General features: G+C 38.8%; 1 protein-coding gene across 5 annotated transcripts in view; it reads right to left on the bottom strand.

The window, feature by feature from the left end:
- The window catches only part of trit1 (tRNA isopentenyltransferase 1), a 58,174-nt gene that overhangs the window by 24,608 nt on the left and 14,528 nt on the right, over positions 1 to 19,038 (bottom strand). Inside the window, exons 2-6 of one of the 5 annotated variants that reach the window (XM_056250099.1) lie at positions 8,797 to 8,946; positions 6,226 to 6,321; positions 4,253 to 4,407; positions 1,767 to 1,909; positions 1,573 to 1,684 (exon numbers count right to left, since the gene is read on the bottom strand). In XM_056250099.1, coding sequence (XP_056106074.1) covers positions 1,573 to 1,684; positions 1,767 to 1,909; positions 4,253 to 4,407; positions 6,226 to 6,321; positions 8,797 to 8,946 — 656 coding nt within the window. The remainder of the gene's footprint in view (positions 1 to 1,572; positions 1,685 to 1,766; positions 1,910 to 4,252; positions 4,408 to 6,225; positions 6,322 to 8,796; positions 8,947 to 19,038) is intronic. The other 4 variants (XM_056250101.1, XM_056250102.1, XM_056250103.1 and 1 more) reach the window with 4 other exon arrangements.

Below are 19,038 nucleotides of genomic sequence, written 5' to 3'. Positions count from 1 at the left end.
GCGAAGAAGCTCTCTGTGCATGATGTTCTTCATCAGATCATTGATCGAGACACTAGTGATGAGGAGGAGGTGATGCAGGATGAATCTCAGAAGAAAAACTACCCTGCCTCATAGGTGGGGATGAAGACCAGGACAAAGTTCCATCTTTCGACCAGAATGTAACCATAGCATCAGCTGGGCCCTCATCATCAGAAGACTGCTGCTCATCAGTTGTTTCAAGATCTGTAGCATGTGGTTCTTCTGATACATCTTCTAATGCTCCGTCACTGCAAAATCCATCCTGCATCGCCTTCTCATCACTAGTGTCTTGATCAATGATCTGATGAAGAACATCATGCACAGAGTTCATTGCCATTGTGCTACTACAAAATTAATGTGTGTGTGTGTGTTGGATGAATGGATATTAGATGCAGTTCAGGGTAGGATCAAGTTTCTCTCTGTGAAAAGGAATGTGTGTAATACTCAAAATAGTTTGTGTGTTTTAACGTGTGTGTGTGTGTGTGTGTGTGTGTGTGTAGCGTGTGTATGCATGTATCCACACATGCACAGGTCCAAGGACTCTATGTTTGCAAGCACACATGCACATATGTGCACATAAACATAATGAACATGCTCCTGAAAACAAAATGTTTCTCTTATTTTCAGTCTCTCCCATTCATGGCTTATTGGAACTCTGTGCCATTTTGTATAAAATAAAAGTTTTTCAAAACAAACTTCCTGGTGAAACATTAAAGTAGACTAGTGTGATCAACAGTGCACTTTGTTTTATATTTTGTTTAATATTACAATTTTTTTTCATAAATAATGCTTTTTTTTACTCAAAAAATTAGCACCCTACTCTCAGATAAATGAGGCCTAAGATTAATCAGATGCAAATAGAAATATAAAACCAGTCCTAATTGAAAGAACAAGTTGACAAAAAGATTGAATCCAATATTGAGTGATAATATAGTATAACAAGTGATTTATAAGCTATTTTTTGTAGGCCGGTCATTTTTGACCGGGAACACCACAAGTGTGACTATGTGCCATTTTTTACAAAATAAAAGCATTTCAAAACAAACACCCTGATTAAACATTAAAGCACATTAGTGTGATGAACAGAGCAATTTTTCTTCATATTTTATTTAATATTGTGAAAATTATTCATAAATAATGCATTTTTTTACTCAAAAAATTAGATGCCTACTCTCAGATAAATGAGGCCTACAATAAATCAGATGCAAATAGAAATATAAAACCAGTCCTAATTGAAAGAAAACAAGTTGACAAAAAGATTGAATCCAATATTGGGTGATAATATAGTATAATGAGAGATTTATAAGCTTTTTTTGTAGGTACCACAAGTGTAACAAGGTGAACCCCCCCCCCCCCCCCCTAAAAAGTAAGAAAATTATCACAAAAAAAACATTTAAGTAGTAGTTATACCCTTTGTGAACAAAGTCACTAAGTTTCAGTCCAATGCAATAACATTAACTAGTATTTTCGGGAAAAAGAAAATCTTCTCCGGGTCAAAATGACCCGAACACAACATTCGGGTTAAAAATGTTCTTTAACAACATTAAGATTTACCTGCTCTCTTTGATCATCTTCTCATTGAAGCGCAGGTGAAAATCTCTGAGCTCATCAATCAGCCCAAGCGATAACATCTGATCCACACGCTTGTCCAACCTCTCATCCAGAGCTACAGGAGAGGACGAATGAGGAAATTAAATAAAGATACTGAAGACATGTTACAGTCACAATCTACAATGACTGGTGGCTACCATTCATTTTGTAGTGCAGCCAGAAGATGCAAGGGTTCTGGAACCGCAAGGGACCACCAAGACAATCTCCTCCATCCTGCCCTCGCTGCTCCTCCAAAAGCCGACTGTGTGGAACTCCAGTGTCCATATACACCTGCAGACTCCTGTCAATCAACCAATAAATTGACCATATTATACTTAGTCAAAATACTATATGACTTCAGATAAAATAATGCATTTCTCAAACACATTTAAAATATTTCCAAATGCCAAATAATCTCTCAACTGAACATATTATTTGGAAAGAGCACGCCACATACCAAACAAGAACATGATGAATAGGGCTGGGTATCGATTCAGATGTTCAAATTCTATTCGATTTCGATTCGCAAGATCTCAATTCGATTCGATTTCGATTCTCGATTCGACTATAATAAATATAGATGTAATACAAATCCTATATTTATAAAAAAGAACAGTGGACATAAGTTTACAAGTGGTTAATTAATACAAAGAAATTAAGAGCCACAAACCTGTATATAAAACTCTTTTTATTTTAGGTACACACTATACACTAAATGCATACAATGAATAGACAGGATTTTGATGCAAGATGCAAAATTGATGCTGAAAATTGTACAAGTCAGAACAGTCGCATGCCTTTGATCAAACACGATAGGTTATTTTATGTTTAAGATAGATAGATAAATAAATATCAGTTATCATTTTTTAGAAATTTTCTTTTTTACATTGATCTCACCTAAATGTTTGTTTTTACAATGGGGTAATTTTTTGTTAAGAGTTTATGCAACACATGGAAGCTTGATTTCAATATTTGAATTAAATTGAAAAAAAGTAGTACAAATAAATACAATAGAATAAAGACACAAATAAAGAGACATAAAAAGAAAAGTTTTTGGGTAGGTCAGAAATACTACAGAAACTGAATAAAGTAATCCAATGTAAAATAACACTGGATAGTCTTTTAGTCCTGACTGAATTAAATACATAGGCCATTAATTCTGATTCCTTACAATTAATGCTATATTTTGTTGTTTTGACAACTCCTAAATGAATGACAGACACATATGGCTGCGTTCACTTTAAGAACTAGTGCACGGATCCATTACTGTTTCATTATACTGTCTGTCACGCATTTTATGCTTATTTAAGACATAACCGACTGTCTTTACGAGGTTACTCACCAAGACCAGAGTTTTGAAATAATTTTGCGTGTTTTTACCTGATAAAGCGATATAATCCACGAAAAAGAACTTTCGTTACTGGCGAGCTGTTTGTGAGGCGGATTTAGGCTTTACTGTATGTGCACGCAGTGAAAACATCTCTGAGAGCGCGCGAGCACTGAATAGTTTAAAAATGCTTGAATGTTTAAACTGGTAAAACTTAAAAAGACGTGAAAATGATAAACGTTAGTTACGATGCAATGCTGGCCGATTGTGCAAGTGAATATTCCGCCATGTCCCGACTCCTAAACACGAGTGTGTATCGACGCCTGCAGCGCTTGACGCTTGCCTTGTGTAGAGAGACACAAGACACAGCACAGTGAGCCCTGAATATGGGAAAAATCGATTCGTGGCCATTGAGAATCGATTTTGAATTGACCACCTTTTTAAAAACGATTAATCGAAAAATCGAATTTTTCCCCCAGCCCTAATGATGAACAACAAAATAAAATAAAAAAAGACGACGAATAATGAAGTTTAGGTTTGGTCACGCTAAAGAGAAGGTTCTTGGGACTTCAAGCAAGTCATTTCCTTAGAAGCAGCTGATATCAGTAAGGAGACATTAGCACTCTTAACTGTGCGAGAGAATCTCTTCTACCGCAGCAATACTGTAGACGCAGTGGCACACAGGCTGGCATCAAATTAAACAAGCACATAGTCCTGAGAAGAGGTGCTAATCGGCCCCTTGACACCAATCAAACACCAATTGAAGCATGTGAAAACGTGTGCAACACGCTTGGAAGCCACAGCCATCAGTTCTCCCACACAGGTGGAAAAATAGATGTAGCCCACCAAATGCCAAATTTTACCACAAGATTGTATGCTAAGGTTTCTACCCAAGTTCACTTTAACTCTGCACCTTTTAAAAGAAATGTATGAGGGGAAAAAACAACAACAAGGCTAAGAAAAGACTGACATAATTGAAAGAGGAATAAATGAGAAAGGTGCAGTAAAAGTGACGTGGACAAAGATCTGGGATGGTATCTGAGAAGGATGTAGTTTCAAACACCAGGAACTTAACTAGTACCCATTTCTGTGTTGGTGTTGAAATTGAAACTAAATTAAGAAAATAGGTTTATTTGCACACAAAGTGCTGGAGTCAAGACTAGATGTTTCATGACCCAGACCCCCTAATACAAAGACCCTTCAGATCCAAACCAAAACTTATTCCATTTTGGAAATTGAAAATACACTAAGCTTTTCTGCGAATGGGTGCAGGGAAATGAAGTGGTCTCTGTTTTGTGCGATCACTGAAATAATTACCTTGCAATCTTGCGTGCGTCATGAGGGTGCAATATGGCAGCCATGTCAGGATCCACCTCCTTCAAACGTCTGTGAAGTTCAGGACCACCCAGTTTCTCAAGCTCCGCCTTTGATTCAGGAGTCCCACCATTTTCGGATTCTGTGTCACTCCCCTGCTGTAGGTCAGACAGAGGAGGACTCGTTTAGATCATCTCTGCCAATAGATACACAGAAAGCCTTTTGAAGGATTAGTTCACTTTTAAAAAAACTTTTGCTGATAATTTACTCACCCCCATGTCATCCAAGATGTCCATGTCTTTCTTTAGTCAGTCGAAAAGAAATTGAGGTTTTTGATGAAAACATTCCAGGATTTTTCTCCATATAATGCACTTTGCTGGGCACCAAACGGTTCAAGGTCCAAAAGACAGTTTCAGTGCAAACTGCAAACTGTTCAAATGGCTTTAAACGACACCAGACGATGAATAATGGTCTTATCAAGCGAAACGATCGCTCATTTAAAAAATAAATAACAAAGTTTTTAAGTTTAATAATGTCAAATGCTCGCCTTGCTCTGTTCTGTGATGCACGTTCGTGACTCTCCTGTTCGAACTCGTTCATCAAAATGAACAAATCTTTTTTCGAGTCATTTGGTTCATTTAACGAACGAAATGAACGAATTGACTTGGAAAAAGATTCGTTCATTTTGATGAACGAGTTCGAACAGGAGAGTCACACAGAACAGAGCAAGGCGAGCATTTGAGCTTATAAAACTTAAACTTTGTTATTTCTTTTTTTAAATGAGCGATCGTTTCACTTGATAAGACCCTTATTCATCGTCTGGTGTCGTTTAAAGCCATTTGAACAGTTTGCAGTTTGCACTGAAACTGTCTTTTGGACCTTGAACCGTTTGGTGCCCAGCAAAGTGCATTATATGGAGAAAAATCCTGGAATGTTTTCATCAAAAACCTTAATTTCTTTTCGACTGAAGAAAGAAAGACATGGACATCTTGGATGACATGGGGGTGAGTAAAGTATCAGCAAAAGTTTTTTTAAAAGTGAACTAATCCTTTAATATTACTATGACTTACTAGCTCTGTTTCAAATGTAGTCAGCTGCCTCATTGCATACTGCCTTTTAACACAGTGTCTAGGACACTAGCGGAGTGACACGATGAGACGAAAGGCAATCAAACTCATAATCAGTCATTCTGTCTACAATAGATGCGCACGACGTGATGTGGCAACAATTCCCTGACTTGATTTTTGATTGATTTAAATGGACCCTTTTCACATTTCCAGTGTTCTCAGAAGCCATCACAGTTGGGTAAACTTACACAGTCAACTCCTTAAGTAAACTTCTACTGCTCCAATAGCAAGAGAAAATCCACAATTGTATGACTTTCCCAAACAGGAAAAAAATATCAAAAGATTGATCATGCTGGTCAGAAGAGAGAAAGATTTGCCATCACTTCCTCAGCCGTTGTATTAGAAACACTCAGTTTTCTGAAATTTAAAGCCAAGGTAATATTACACAAAGTATAGTGTTATAAATGCACATTAAAAACTTCATTATGACGTTAATAATTGTGGAAATTAATCACAGACTGTGAAAAGGGTCCATAATTTGATGTTAGCATGTTGCTAACAGTATGATCCTTCAATAAACAGCACTCTAAAATAATCAATTTTTATTATGCTTTACTTTTTAATCAATACTATAATGCATTCTGATTTTATTCTCTCTTCGCAAAACAAGGTATCTTTGACAGCAGCATAATTTAGATATCATCCAATCAACAACTGGTGCATAGAACCAAGTCCCCCACATTTTTTCTATTTCGATAATCTGTTTCATTAGAATGTACGTCACAATACTGAAGGAAAGAGCTGTTTCTACTTTTGTTACATTGCGACTTTAAAATGCTGCCCACGTAAGCAGATGACTAGGTTTTGGAACAGAGCTATTCTTTATTATCAGAAAGCATTAAAACTCACATTTACCCCAGTGTCGATGAGCAGATTCCATAAAATGGATTCAATGTAGTAGTTTGTGCCTCCAACAATGATGGGCAGCTTTTTCCGATCATGCATGTCTTCTATGTATCACATTAAGGAAGTCAAACTTAATTTTTCAAATAAACATCCTTTGATGCCACAGTTGCAAGCAATACATAAATTATGCACAATGATCATACATGTGCAACCACATCGGGTTAGAGTGCAGAGTACACCACTGCTATAGTGCTGAAACGCAATATCATATTCTGAAACGCAATATCATATTCTCAGATCTATAGATGCTCTAACAATAATTCATGTAATGTCCAGGTCTGGTGCTGTGAGAGGGCAGTCAGTTCAACATGACTGCTGGGATTCTGCTGAAGATTTTAATAAATGGCGTCAGAAGCTCCATGGAGCAACTCATTAACTGCTTCAATACGAGAAGGCGCATCAGCACTCTCCCTCACACGAAATGGACAAACACGCACACAGACACACTTCCAGGTCACATGCATTAAAATCAAAGCAGTCTGGCCGAACGCTGTCCACCCCATCTGCATCACTCTGTGATCCCTGGGGAGGGAGGGAGAGAAGAGAAGGACACAAGGAAAGGGGTGGGGACGAGATTGCGAGACAGAGAAAGAATAGTCAAGCATCTCTGGATGGTTATAACAGAAGATTATGACAAAAACAACTCCTAATTGAGGCTGCACGATATTGGAAAAAACTGATATTGTGATATTCTGTTTTTCTGTAATAGTGATATTAAAAAAGATTTTTCACCAAATAACTTGAATAGCTGTATTTTGGAAAGAATAAGCCATTCAAGAGTGAGCGGGGTGATTTTATTGCGGAGTATATCTGCATAGAAAATAAAAAATATATAATTTTTTTATATATATATATAAATGAAGATTTTCCCCAATGAAACATTTTTAATGGCAAAATCTTTTTTAGGGCTGAATTATTTCAGCATGAAGCTCATCCCTGTGTGTCCATTTACATGCATACAGCTCATGATATCAGGTGTGTAAATGCTTCGCTGAGACCAGTAGCGCATATGTTTAATTAAATCGCAGCCTCAGCAATTTGACAAACCAGACTATGCCATTTTGTATTTCGTAATATCGTGCAGAAATAATCCTAATTGTGATGATTACTTTTTTGATTTGATCCGCAGCCCTATTTTAGCGTGTTGTATAGTGTATTGTACAATATGTAATAAACAATCTCGGTTACTTTGATTTCCTATTATCACTGTAAAGCCGCTTTGGAACAATCCTTTGTTAAAAGCGCTATATAAATGAAGATGACTTGACTATAGTAGTTATCACTGCTCTTCAGCAAGGCGAGACTGAGAAGCTCTTCACCTGCCACTCCTCATTTCTTGTGCATGAGCGTCTGAGGTGTCTGCGACAGCGTTCCTCCAGACACTGCGAGAGCCGCCCCACCTCCTCACAGCATCTCCCTCAGCTATTAATATCCTCCTCATCTCTCAGCAAACATCTGCAGGAGGAGGGCGGGGAAAACGAGGACAGCGATGCGTCTCCCTCCGTCTCTGGTACACGCATTTCCAGTTATGCCCTTGCATTTACTAAAAGACCATGCCGAGGGAGTACAACCCAGCACCCACTCATAAAATGCCAGAGCCATTTGTGTGGGACGCTGGGAAATGCCACATTCCACAAAAGATGTGAAATTAAAATATGGGGATTTGCATTCAAACAAGGAGCAGTCTTACAAAAGCTGTGTCACTGATGTCAGGGAGGCGATGACATTTTAAAAGAACAATTACTCAGAATGATCATTAAGAAGTTTGCAGATGATATCTTAAAAGGCCGAGTAATGGCCCATTAATTTCATCTGCAGAGACAAAATAAGCATTTATATTTAGAAAGGCCTGCCAACTATACTTGTCAACCAAATGAATCTCTGACTGCAACCATTAATTATAGGGTGTATGGATAGGGCAAAATGGCCAACTAGTCACCCAATCAGGGTTACAGACTGTGTAGAAATTGGCTCCACAAATTACAGGATAATTAAAAAATGACTCGCCGTTCAGTAAGGAAGTTAATTGTTACACATTTACCACTCTGAATGCTTCACTGTGTATGATTTAAATCACAGAAGACCCGTTCACACCAAGACAAATTTCTATACTGATATATGGAGTCCACACCAACATGCACAAGGTCTTTAATATCGGGTGAACTCTGATTGGCTGTCAATGTTTTAGTCGTTCCTCAGCTGGAGGGAAAAAAAAAAACATTCTGAAAGTGGTTCCAAGAATGTTACTCCGCTGTATCAATCATTGTAGCTGTGTAGTGAACTTCACTATTCTCATAGAACTAGACCAATTGTTAAAACTTTATAGTTATAGTTATCCTTGGTGTGAACAGGCCTTACTTCACAAGCGAGTAAGAGAGCGCTTTGTGAATCTAATGATGGGTTTATCTTTAAAAACAGTTCATAAGAGTCGCATGGGCATTTACAAAGGCCTTAAATAATTTCATTCAATCTGGAGGAGTCTGGAATTTTATTATGAAGGGTTGGGCATATCAGAAAGGATATGAGAGACAAGGCCTTGTTCCTGAAGTCCACCACTGTGTATCCACTAACCAATGGATCCACAAAGCTGATCATGTGATGGCGACACTGGGCTTGCTCCTCATCTGTAACCTTATTGGTGATGATGTCCAGTCCTTTGTAAACCTGCAGTGAGAAACCAACCAGATCAATGAAGCATCAAGAAGGTTAATCCAGGTCATATACCGTAATTCCTCAAATAAAGACCGGGGCCTTTATTTACCTGAACTGCAGATGATAGCCGGCTTTTATTAGAAGCAGGCTTTTATTAGAGGCAGGCCTTTATTTCTAATTCGCGATCCCCGCCCGCCCGCCCGCCAGCCAAGTTTCCATGGTGACGCGTCATGCTTGGCACGTGTTCACCACAGCCAAAATAGCGCTGCATGACAGATGTAGCGCTTTTATTTCTAAATATTAACAAACTTGCTTACCATGTCATCAACTATCTTCTATTCTGACTCTCAAATCCGTGTAAGTGAGTTTGTTTTGTCGTTTAAAACCCTTTATAAATTATCTTGATCTGTAACGTGAGATGGGCACCGCAGTTCAGAGATTCCTGTCTGTTGGATTTGTTACGTTACAGCGCGTGAATTCTTCAGTTTCTCCCGAAATACATGAAAGTAAGTGGCCGGTGAACTGGGAGAAGAATAGAGTAAACTTTATAGTTACTTACACTGTGTATCTGATATGAATAAAACACGTCGCCAAATATATTTGAATGGATTGTTATTGCTGCTTCCATAGACACCATTGTGTATTTTACAAACTACAAATGTATTGTTTTGCTATAAATCATATCTATTTAAATGTCTGAAAGCTAAAATAAACATGTGGTTAAAAACACTGAATAGTTGTGATATGACAACCGCTGAGCGAGTCCGTCTTTGAGTGTACACTAATTTTTCCCCGGCCTTAATTTGAGACAGGCCTTTATTTGTCCGCGTTGACCACGCCCCCGGCCACTATCAGAGGCCCGGCGTTTATTTGAATACCGGTCTTTATTTGAGGAATTACGGTAAGATAGAAATCTTGAAGAAGAGTAGCAAATGTCACATCCTTCATAGACCACATTACTGTTTTCGCTTGGTTTATCATGACTTATACCATGGTCTGGGTGAATACTCGATTCTGATTGGCTGCAGGGTGTCCGTTAAAAAGTGATAGAGGACACCTAGTAAAGTAGTTCTGGTGAAACTGACTGTTTACCATTCGAAATTAATAAATAAATGCGCTGCCTACAACAGCTGTGAGTAACCATAGCAACAGGCAGTCAAAGTATCCGTTAACAATTTGCTCTATTAAAACAAACATCTAACGTTAGTTAGAGCCTATTACATAGCCTACTAATACAACAATGAGCGACTTCCTTATTTCTTTTAACATTTATGGAGAATATGACAACTTTGACGACTGGGATGCTGCTGAAGAAAGAAAAAATGTAAATAAAACGGAGATTGACCTGATTCATTTATTGCCCTCTATAAGCGCAAATCGCTGGAGCGCAGAACTAATTGTTTTTTTTGTTTGATTGTTGTTTGATTAATTGTTTTATGCGTAATAAAAAAATAACTATGCCTACCTTTGTGTTTCATGAAAAAAAAAAATGCATTTTTGAACCTGAAGGGTTCTACAAGCTGAGCGGCGGACTATAAATATCTCCGGTTGCTAAATAAACCGTCAGGCAAGTTATTATTTGTAAAAACTAGATTTAGCCTAATTAAAATATAAACAAATGTTTTAAAAATGTTTTATTTGGCAAGTGACCATGGTATAAGCGGGTTAATGCCCTCCGAGGTGTCCATTGTCAGGTTTTAATGGACTTCGGCGGAGGCAACTGTCCTCCGCTGCGCGTCGGCCGGTTCACACCTCGCCGTCGTCCATTAAAACCTGACAATGGACACCTCGTCGGGCATTAACCCTTACATGATCACTACATGAATCCTTAAACAGGCCCATTTCAAAAACTGGGTCCAGTGTGGCAGAGGTAAAACAGGTCACGGGCACTTCCTTACTCTGTCCTACATATCTAGTCATGATTCTTCACGACAAAAGGGACTGTAGATGTGTTTTTTTTAAACATGTGAAGTGATGATTTAACAATTTTGGTTCTCGACCCAGTGCCTTAATGATTTAGTACTTTGGTTTAGTACTTTAGATTTGTTTCTGTTTATTTGACTATCATGCAGACTTGGCAAGACATGTGCACAGGGCCGTCCTTAGGACAGTGCAATCGGTGCCCCACGGTGCCTTGAGGGGGGACCCATGGCGAACAGACCGAGGGAGAACCTCCCCGCACGTGATCGTGAATAGTCCGAGAATGGGGCATTTACGCTACCTCACACTGGGCCCGTCCCATTCGGGTCTGTTTGCGTGCAACCCCATAGAGGGATGTTTGTCTATTTATTGTCTTTGACGAAACTCATTGTAAACACTGAGTTCCAGACAGTATCCGAATAAATAAGAACCAGTTCTCGATTCCCTACCCTAGTTATGTGGCATCAGTCCACAAGTGGTCACCATAAAGTGTTGCTGTGTGGTCACTCAAGAAACGTCAGGAGCCACAGCAGGATTTCAACATCAAGGCATGCATGCACAGCCATGGCTAAATTCAGTCCAGCTTACCATAACTCCTCTGCCCTTGCGTGCCCATTTCGGCAAGTTAGAAAGAAATGCTACTGAATTATTAAGATCGTTTCCCCTGTGTTCTCCACAGGACATCCCTGCCAGCGAAATCTTGGTGAGGTGAAGGGGGACAACAGCAAATATGGAGAGACATTATTTCAGCCCATTCTCTCCAGAGGAGGAATGGTAAACTAATAAAGGAGTGTGATTAAAACTTGCAGAAGGCCTTAATCGCCGCAGAACTTGGCATGGTACTTCCATTCTGTTTTTTACTGTGCAAGTAAAAACGCCTGCTTTTCAGAACCAGCCCTCTTGAACACAATATTTCGACTTTACAGGCCACTAACTTGAAGAAAGCTTGGAATCAATAACAGCTGCTTTTTTTTTTACCTTGAAATAAAACCAAATCACTGAGTTGGGTCAATAAGCTTGTTAAGATAGACTAACAAAGCAGGGAGTTTACCAACAGCGACAAACTTTCATAAATGTAGATTTTGAGTACAGAACACAACACTGGTCACTTTAACACTATTGCCAAAAACAATTAGTTAAAACTCAAGTTCATCAAGTCAAGTTAAGTTGCTAAATACATGTTGATATGTAAACGTTCATAAGCGGCCATTTGTTAACGTGCCTTGTTAGTTTCCATAAATGGCCTGGATGGACAGTCACATGCTCCGTTCCGAAACGATGGCAGCATTTTAGGACCACTAGAAACACTACAGCACTGACAAAGAATATTGAGACTGTAGATCCTTATCTCCATGTACTCAACTGATAGTTGCATTAAGAGGGATCAATACATGAGCACGCATGAACTAAGATACCCGCATGCTGGGAGCTCCACAGCTCACTAGCGAGGGCATATCAGGTCACGTGACATGGACTAACAAATGTTCTACAATGGTGTAACCAGCACCTGATGCGCTTAAAATGTGCTACTATTATTACATTGCACAAATAACAACAAATCTCAATATTTCTGGCAAATATTCAATAAAAATTGGCACAACCTTGATTTGCAGCAAAATATTTATAAAATGAATTTTATATCCAACATGTGGCATCAGGGTTAGATCTCAAGACAAAACATTGAGTTTGACCGCAAAAATTTCATAACCAACAACAAAAAAAGAAATCTTGAAACTACTATATATATATATATATATATATATATATATATATATATATATATATATATATATATATAAAACAATGTATATTTTTGTCCGTTATTCCGAGAGGTTGTTAAGAGCCCATGAGCTGCCCTCCAGGATAAGAGTAAAATGACATAAGACACATAAAAGATTGTGGGGGGAGTAGGGTAAGTGTACCCATTAAGCCCATGTACCCTTTAAGCCCACTTTCAACTTTAAAGTCAAATAAAAAAAAAAGAGTAAATCATATTTTATGCTGCTCATTATTTAAATCAATCCAGTGATTTGTTACTTCCCTGGCATTTTTTATTGTATACCAATCACATTTGGCAATGTTGAGTTAGCCCCACCCATGTGCAAGCTGTCTCAGGGCACCTCACACAAAGTCACCCCAAAACTTTGGTGTTTCGGGACCCTTCAGAAATCAACACATTTCTGGAATTTTCAGCCATTTATTTGGTAACTACATTGATATTATGTCAAATAAGAGATAAATGTGTTGTTTTTTGTGTATGAACAAATAGTACTTTATCATTTTATATAATTTTCCTTTAAAAGGAAAGATGAGTTTTATTAGCTTGCGTTCAAAGTTAATCTCTAGGTCAAACCATTAGCCTTACAGAAAGATAGACTGCCAAAGAATTAAGCATGTGAACTGCAAACAATAAATGTTTTGGGATTCATTTTACATTAATTTACAAATAAATACATTATAAATTGTTTTGTAGAGAAGATTATTTTCATAAATTAACTTTTTTTTATATGGGCTTAAATGGTACAATGCCACAAAACCCATGGAAACTATAGCCAACACAAGCTAACCTTGAATGAAAAAAACTTAACATTTCTCAATGTGGGCACAATGAAAATTACTATGATACTTAGTCCACAGTATATTTAAGCTCCATGTATGTATTTGTAAACATATCTTACATTTTTAAAGGAAAACATTGTCTTTTTTCACCATTACTCACTGTGGAACCATTTAAGCCCACCTTATGTGTTTCAATGAGGAAGCCGAGTTAAGGCTTGAGATTCCGGGCATGGAGAGATCCCAGAGGGACCCTACATTCCCCACAGTCCTGAACCCCTGGGACTGTCCAGCTCCTAGATACCCCCACTTCCAGTCCAGCTTTGACCGGGCAAAACTCGGGACCCAAGCCAAGTTGGGGCTCCGGACTCCAGGCATGGAGGGGTCACCCAGTGGGCTCCCTATGCCGGGCGTATTGAGCCCTAACTCGGCTTTCTTCCCGAGATATGGTCACTTCCTGTGGAATTTTGATTTGATCGGGCATAACTCCACAGTCAAGCCGACCTAAGGCTCCAGACTCCCGGTGTGGGGGCCCCACTAGGAGACCCCCCGAAACCCCAGAGTCTGGATCCCCAACTCGGCTTCCTTCCTGAGATACACCCGGTCAAGCTTCCACATTTGACCAGGAATAACTCGGGAGCCAAGCCGACTTAAGGCTCCAGACTCCCGGTATCTGGGGCCCATAGGAGGCCCCCTTAAGCCCAGAGTATGGAGCCCCAACTCTGCTTGGCTTCCGAGATAAACCGACGGTCAACCGTCCAGCTTGACTCCAGTTACAACTCCAGTCAAGCCGACTTTAGGCTCCAGACCACCGGCCACTAACACCCACCCATCCCACCCAGGGCTCTAATCAAACATTAGCAAAAGGATTTTTTTTAATACTTCCCTGTCACTGAATAAATATATTGATGTTCTACTTCTTTAAAATCAATAGATTTTTTATATTTTGTGAATCAATGATGATGTGGGCTTATTTGGAACACACGCGGGCTTAAATGGTGCCAAAAGTACCAATTAAGCCCATGCCAGACTTCTGACTTTATTCCTAAATTATCTTAATTTTATATTCTAAAATGTACATCAACTAATTAATACATTTTCAAATGAGATAAATCTTGCATTTTAACTAATTATTTTCCGTATAAACCATGTCAATATCTATGAAAAAAACCTAGACTTAGATTTTGGTGGGCTTAATGGGTACACTTATCCTATGTGTGTGGCAAAGAAGGACAGAAGGCCCTGTGAATGCCGTGCCTAGTCATGTGGCTCTCATTTGGGGCCGCGTTTCTTAAGTGTTGCCGGCATTAGCGGGTTTTGTTCCCTGCACCCGTTTGTCACACCCTTTCGTTAGGCTCAGTACCAGCCTCTAACCGATATCAAGCCCACCCTGTGCTCCAGCCTTCTGACCAGTCGCTCCTTCTCCAGTAATTAATTTTTTCGCTCTAGTAGACTAGTTAAAATAGTCAGCAAGCATATTTAATCTGACGCAAATGCTAACATTCCTGTGAGGAACGGAAGTAATCTTGAGTGTGTTGTGCTTGTGTACCTTATTGTCAATCATTATACAGATGAAAACTGGAATGTATTGTCACTGAAAATTTGCAAAGACATTTTAAAATGTCTTATTGAAGATTGTTATACAAGGAAAAATTTGTTCCTGGCAAACGTTTAATAAACATTAGGACAACCGTGCTTCACTGCAAACTGTTGGTTGCGAACTGACCACAAGTTTCTTGCAAAAAAAGCTAACTTTTTAAAGGATTAGGACTAGGATTGAGATTTTTGTCCATTATAAATGTTTTGGAAAGATGTTTCACACAACAGTACAAAACGGTAAACAAAAACTCATTTTTGTTTGAATCAAAAGCACGGTTTGTTCAATATGTTGTGCTATTGTGTACCTTTTTGTCAATCATTGTAAAGATAAAACTGGAATATTTTGTCCACAGAAAACTTGCAGACAGACATTTTAAATGTACAACATATTGAAGACTGTTATAAGAAACGTATTTGACAGAATTTACAGTGTTTTGCAAACAAACAGAAATGTGAGGCATTTTTGTCCACTGGAAATCTGTTGAAAGATTTTGCTGTACAACAGAACAAAATATACTTCCTCTCAGCCTAATTTTTGTTTGAATCACATATTAACTAACTAGTTTTCTAACATTTATCTCACTTTTTTCTGCTGAGAAATGTTTGATTTGATTGATTAAGATGATTGATGATTCTTATTTACAATGCTGTTGCGATTGCCTCGGTTTGCCTTGTTGATGTCGTGGTGGTGAAGTCCTGCTGTTGGGTCACATGCCCTTCCATGACTTGAATGGCAGGCATCTAATCCCATGCAGCTGCCTGTGTGTGTGTGTGTGTGTGTGTGTGTGTACATGTTCTAGAGAGCCAGTGTCTAATTGAAACTCATTATTAATGAGGACAACTGGTCCATAGAGGGGGGAGTGAAAGAGAGGAGTGAAAACAGGAACGGAGCAAATGTGGACTCCATATTTCACATCCACATTTTCACATTGTAAAAAAGACAATACCAGCATTTATGTGGTAGTAACAGTTGCAACATAGTGTGAGAATCCAAGCGCTCATCACACTCAAAAAGTGAGGAAGAGACGGACGATAAAGTGGTCACAAGGTTGTGTGTTTGCCGACCACAGCCCTAATGGGGTGGGGACAATTTTTCTTTGAGTGAGAATGAGAGAATTCAAAAATTAGAGGGAGACAGAAAGCAAAAGAAAAGGGGGTGAATGAGCAAAAAGGGTGGAGTGAATCCAGTGACCCACACTGCAAACACTCAGACGAGTCCCCAGACAATGGCTTTAGTGTTGAGCTATTACAGCCGGCCGTGGCTGAACCACACAGCACCTCAGGCCACGCACGAGACAGCTGCTCCCCACTATTCATACAGGGGGAAGGGCCATTGAGTACAAGGACTGGAGAGGAGGTGTGACAGTATAACCGAAAGCAAGACTGACAGGTCGAAAATGGATTTATGAGTCAAGACAACAAACTAAATATCAAAAATAGTTTTCGCAAAAGCTGCATTCGAAATGTTGTACTCTCGAGTAGTTCCTTCTTTTGAATAAGTAATTACTTTGCGACAGTTAGAATAGTGTGTTGTGTTCTATATAATATGAATGTGTGCCATATTGCAGTAATGTGTCCGGAGTTCCACATCATCATCCGTGACGTGTTCAGTCAGTCACTGTGAGCTGCATTTACATGCAGGATAGAAATGGTGGCTAGCAAACAAAAACAATCTCCAGCGTTCATTTTGATCATGGCTTTTCTTGAAAAGAAAATGAGATGAACTGACCGGCCAGGGACCGGAATTGGCCGATTTTCCATATGACTGGCCCAGACCGGTGACAGGCTGGTCAGTCTCACGTCTTTCCAATTTCGAGACGGTACGTTTTGCAGTCAGCAACGTTCTGGCTCTCTTCTGTCCAACGGCGAAGTGTCACACACCCGCCTCATTTCACTCACTCGCTCCGGTTAAATGGTGCTTGCATTGCATATAATTTTTACTAATTCCTGCAGGTTTCACGCTCACACCAAAAGAGTGCACCACTGATCAGTCGGCAAATATCTGTATCGGCAAGTCACACTTACAAAATAAATAAAATAAATGAATAAATAATTAGATTCTGCACTCCTATTGGTTTTTGATTGAATGGTTGTCGTAAGACAAGTCACACTGCAGGACTGTGCCTCAAAACACTGCCAGAATTTTATCTGAGGTCAAATGTGATAAACGGTAGGGCTGGGCGATATGGACCAAAAGTCATATCCCGATTTATTTAGGCTGAATATCGATATACGATATATATCCCGATATTTTTTCTGCAAAGTGAAAGCAAATGTTCAGTCAAAGTCAAAGCCAAATATGACGTCACCAAGTAGCCTAGTTTTATTGAATCCGGATTTATTGAAATTTATTGAATTTCAGTGAACAGGTGCAAAATCAAATGAATAAATAATAATCAGGTTTCTTCACCTGGTTCATAATTAAATGCTCAGCTGTTCAAATAACAATAAAATGTAAACATAAATACTGTATAACAACAGGAGTACCTTTTTTGAAATCAAAGCTCCTTAAGGTGGCTGCGGGAAAATGAAGTTTGCAGTGAGCTTTGCTTCGGGGCTGGAGATTTTTCCCAGTGTTTCCTCTAGGATTTTGTAATTTTTGTAATCTAGCAGACACTCGGGAGAAAGGAATATGATTTAGAAAGCGCAGTAAACTCCAGCAAGATAAAGAAGTCATTTTATGCAAACCATAGACATTTATCTACAAATAAAGTAGTAGGAACATTGATCTTGAAGAGAGTGTCGTCGTGTTACCGTCATAACCGAACGCGACGTGCTGTTTGAATGCTGAATGGAGAATGACTGAGGAGAGATGAGTTTCCATTAACTTTAAATCAACGACTTAAATATAAATGTTTACCTCACATTATGCAATCGAATGACTTTAGAAGTCTTGGAATATAGTGCACGAAAACTCTGTTTCGGGTTGTCGATGGCTTGCGGCTGGGGCTGCAGAGACAGAGTGCAGAGAGCTCCGGGTCAGCAGCTTGCTTGGAACAAGGATCACAGCCCATATTTGAACTATATCGATATATGCGATATGGTCTAATTCCATATCGCATTTAAAAATATATCGATATATTTTTTATATCGATATATCGCCCAGCCCTAATAAACGGCTGTCGGCAAACATATCAAACTAGCAATCAAAGGCTTCAGATTTTGGCCCAGGATCAGAGCAACTGATTCGTGAACAGTTGTATTTCATTCATTAATCTGACTTTGCATCCGTGCATTTAATTGCCATTTGCTCGTGTGATAGTAATATATATCTTAGTAGTATTTTAAGGGATATAATTGATTCTATAACCATAAGTGATCATTTTCGGCTTTCTCCGGCTTCCTGCACCGGGCGTAAAGCGAAACCGGAAATGTCTAAACGCACACTCGCTGATGCGGAAATCCAACATGCAGGCCACGTGCAACTAGCCTACTGAGGGAGGAAGAGAGATTGACGCGTTTCAACACAGGTGTATTAGGGAGAAACAGTAGGCCTCTTATGTTATGAGATGGTCTTGACAATTTGCAGTTTCAGGTCATCAAACCGTTTAGACCCTCTTAAAACATTATAGATTGAAACATGTACACACTGGTCAAGGCTGATCACTGCCCTGCTTGTACTCAGACTGTCCTTGTTCATTTAAAGGTTGGGGTGCTCTTCGCACACATTTGTATAGAGAACATATTCAAACTGAACAGTCAGGGCAAGTTGTGTCATTTTTATTGTGTACTTTATTGTCATTTTATTTATGTCATAGTTATTGTAAATTATCAGAGAGGTTACTGAATGTACCTTAACTACTAATCAGCTGATGTGAAGATTACTGATTTAATGGTTTATTGTGAATCTTGACATAATAAACTGTTCAACTGTATTGTATTTAATTGTGATTTGTAATAAAAGTATTTGATGCAGAGAAAAGTATTACATTTATTTGGTAACACTTAAAAAAAGCAACATTTACATAATAATAGTAAGTAATATAAATTCATTAAACTAAGTAATTCAAAATGTGAAATGTACAGACA

The sequence above is a fragment of the Rhinichthys klamathensis genome, unplaced genomic scaffold (assembly GCF_029890125.1).
Source record: "Rhinichthys klamathensis goyatoka isolate OS25496 unplaced genomic scaffold, OSU_Roscu_1.1 h1tg000067l_1, whole genome shotgun sequence".
Taxonomy (NCBI): Eukaryota; Metazoa; Chordata; class Actinopteri; order Cypriniformes; family Leuciscidae; genus Rhinichthys; species Rhinichthys klamathensis.
This window is presented reverse-complemented; position numbering and strand designations above follow the sequence as displayed.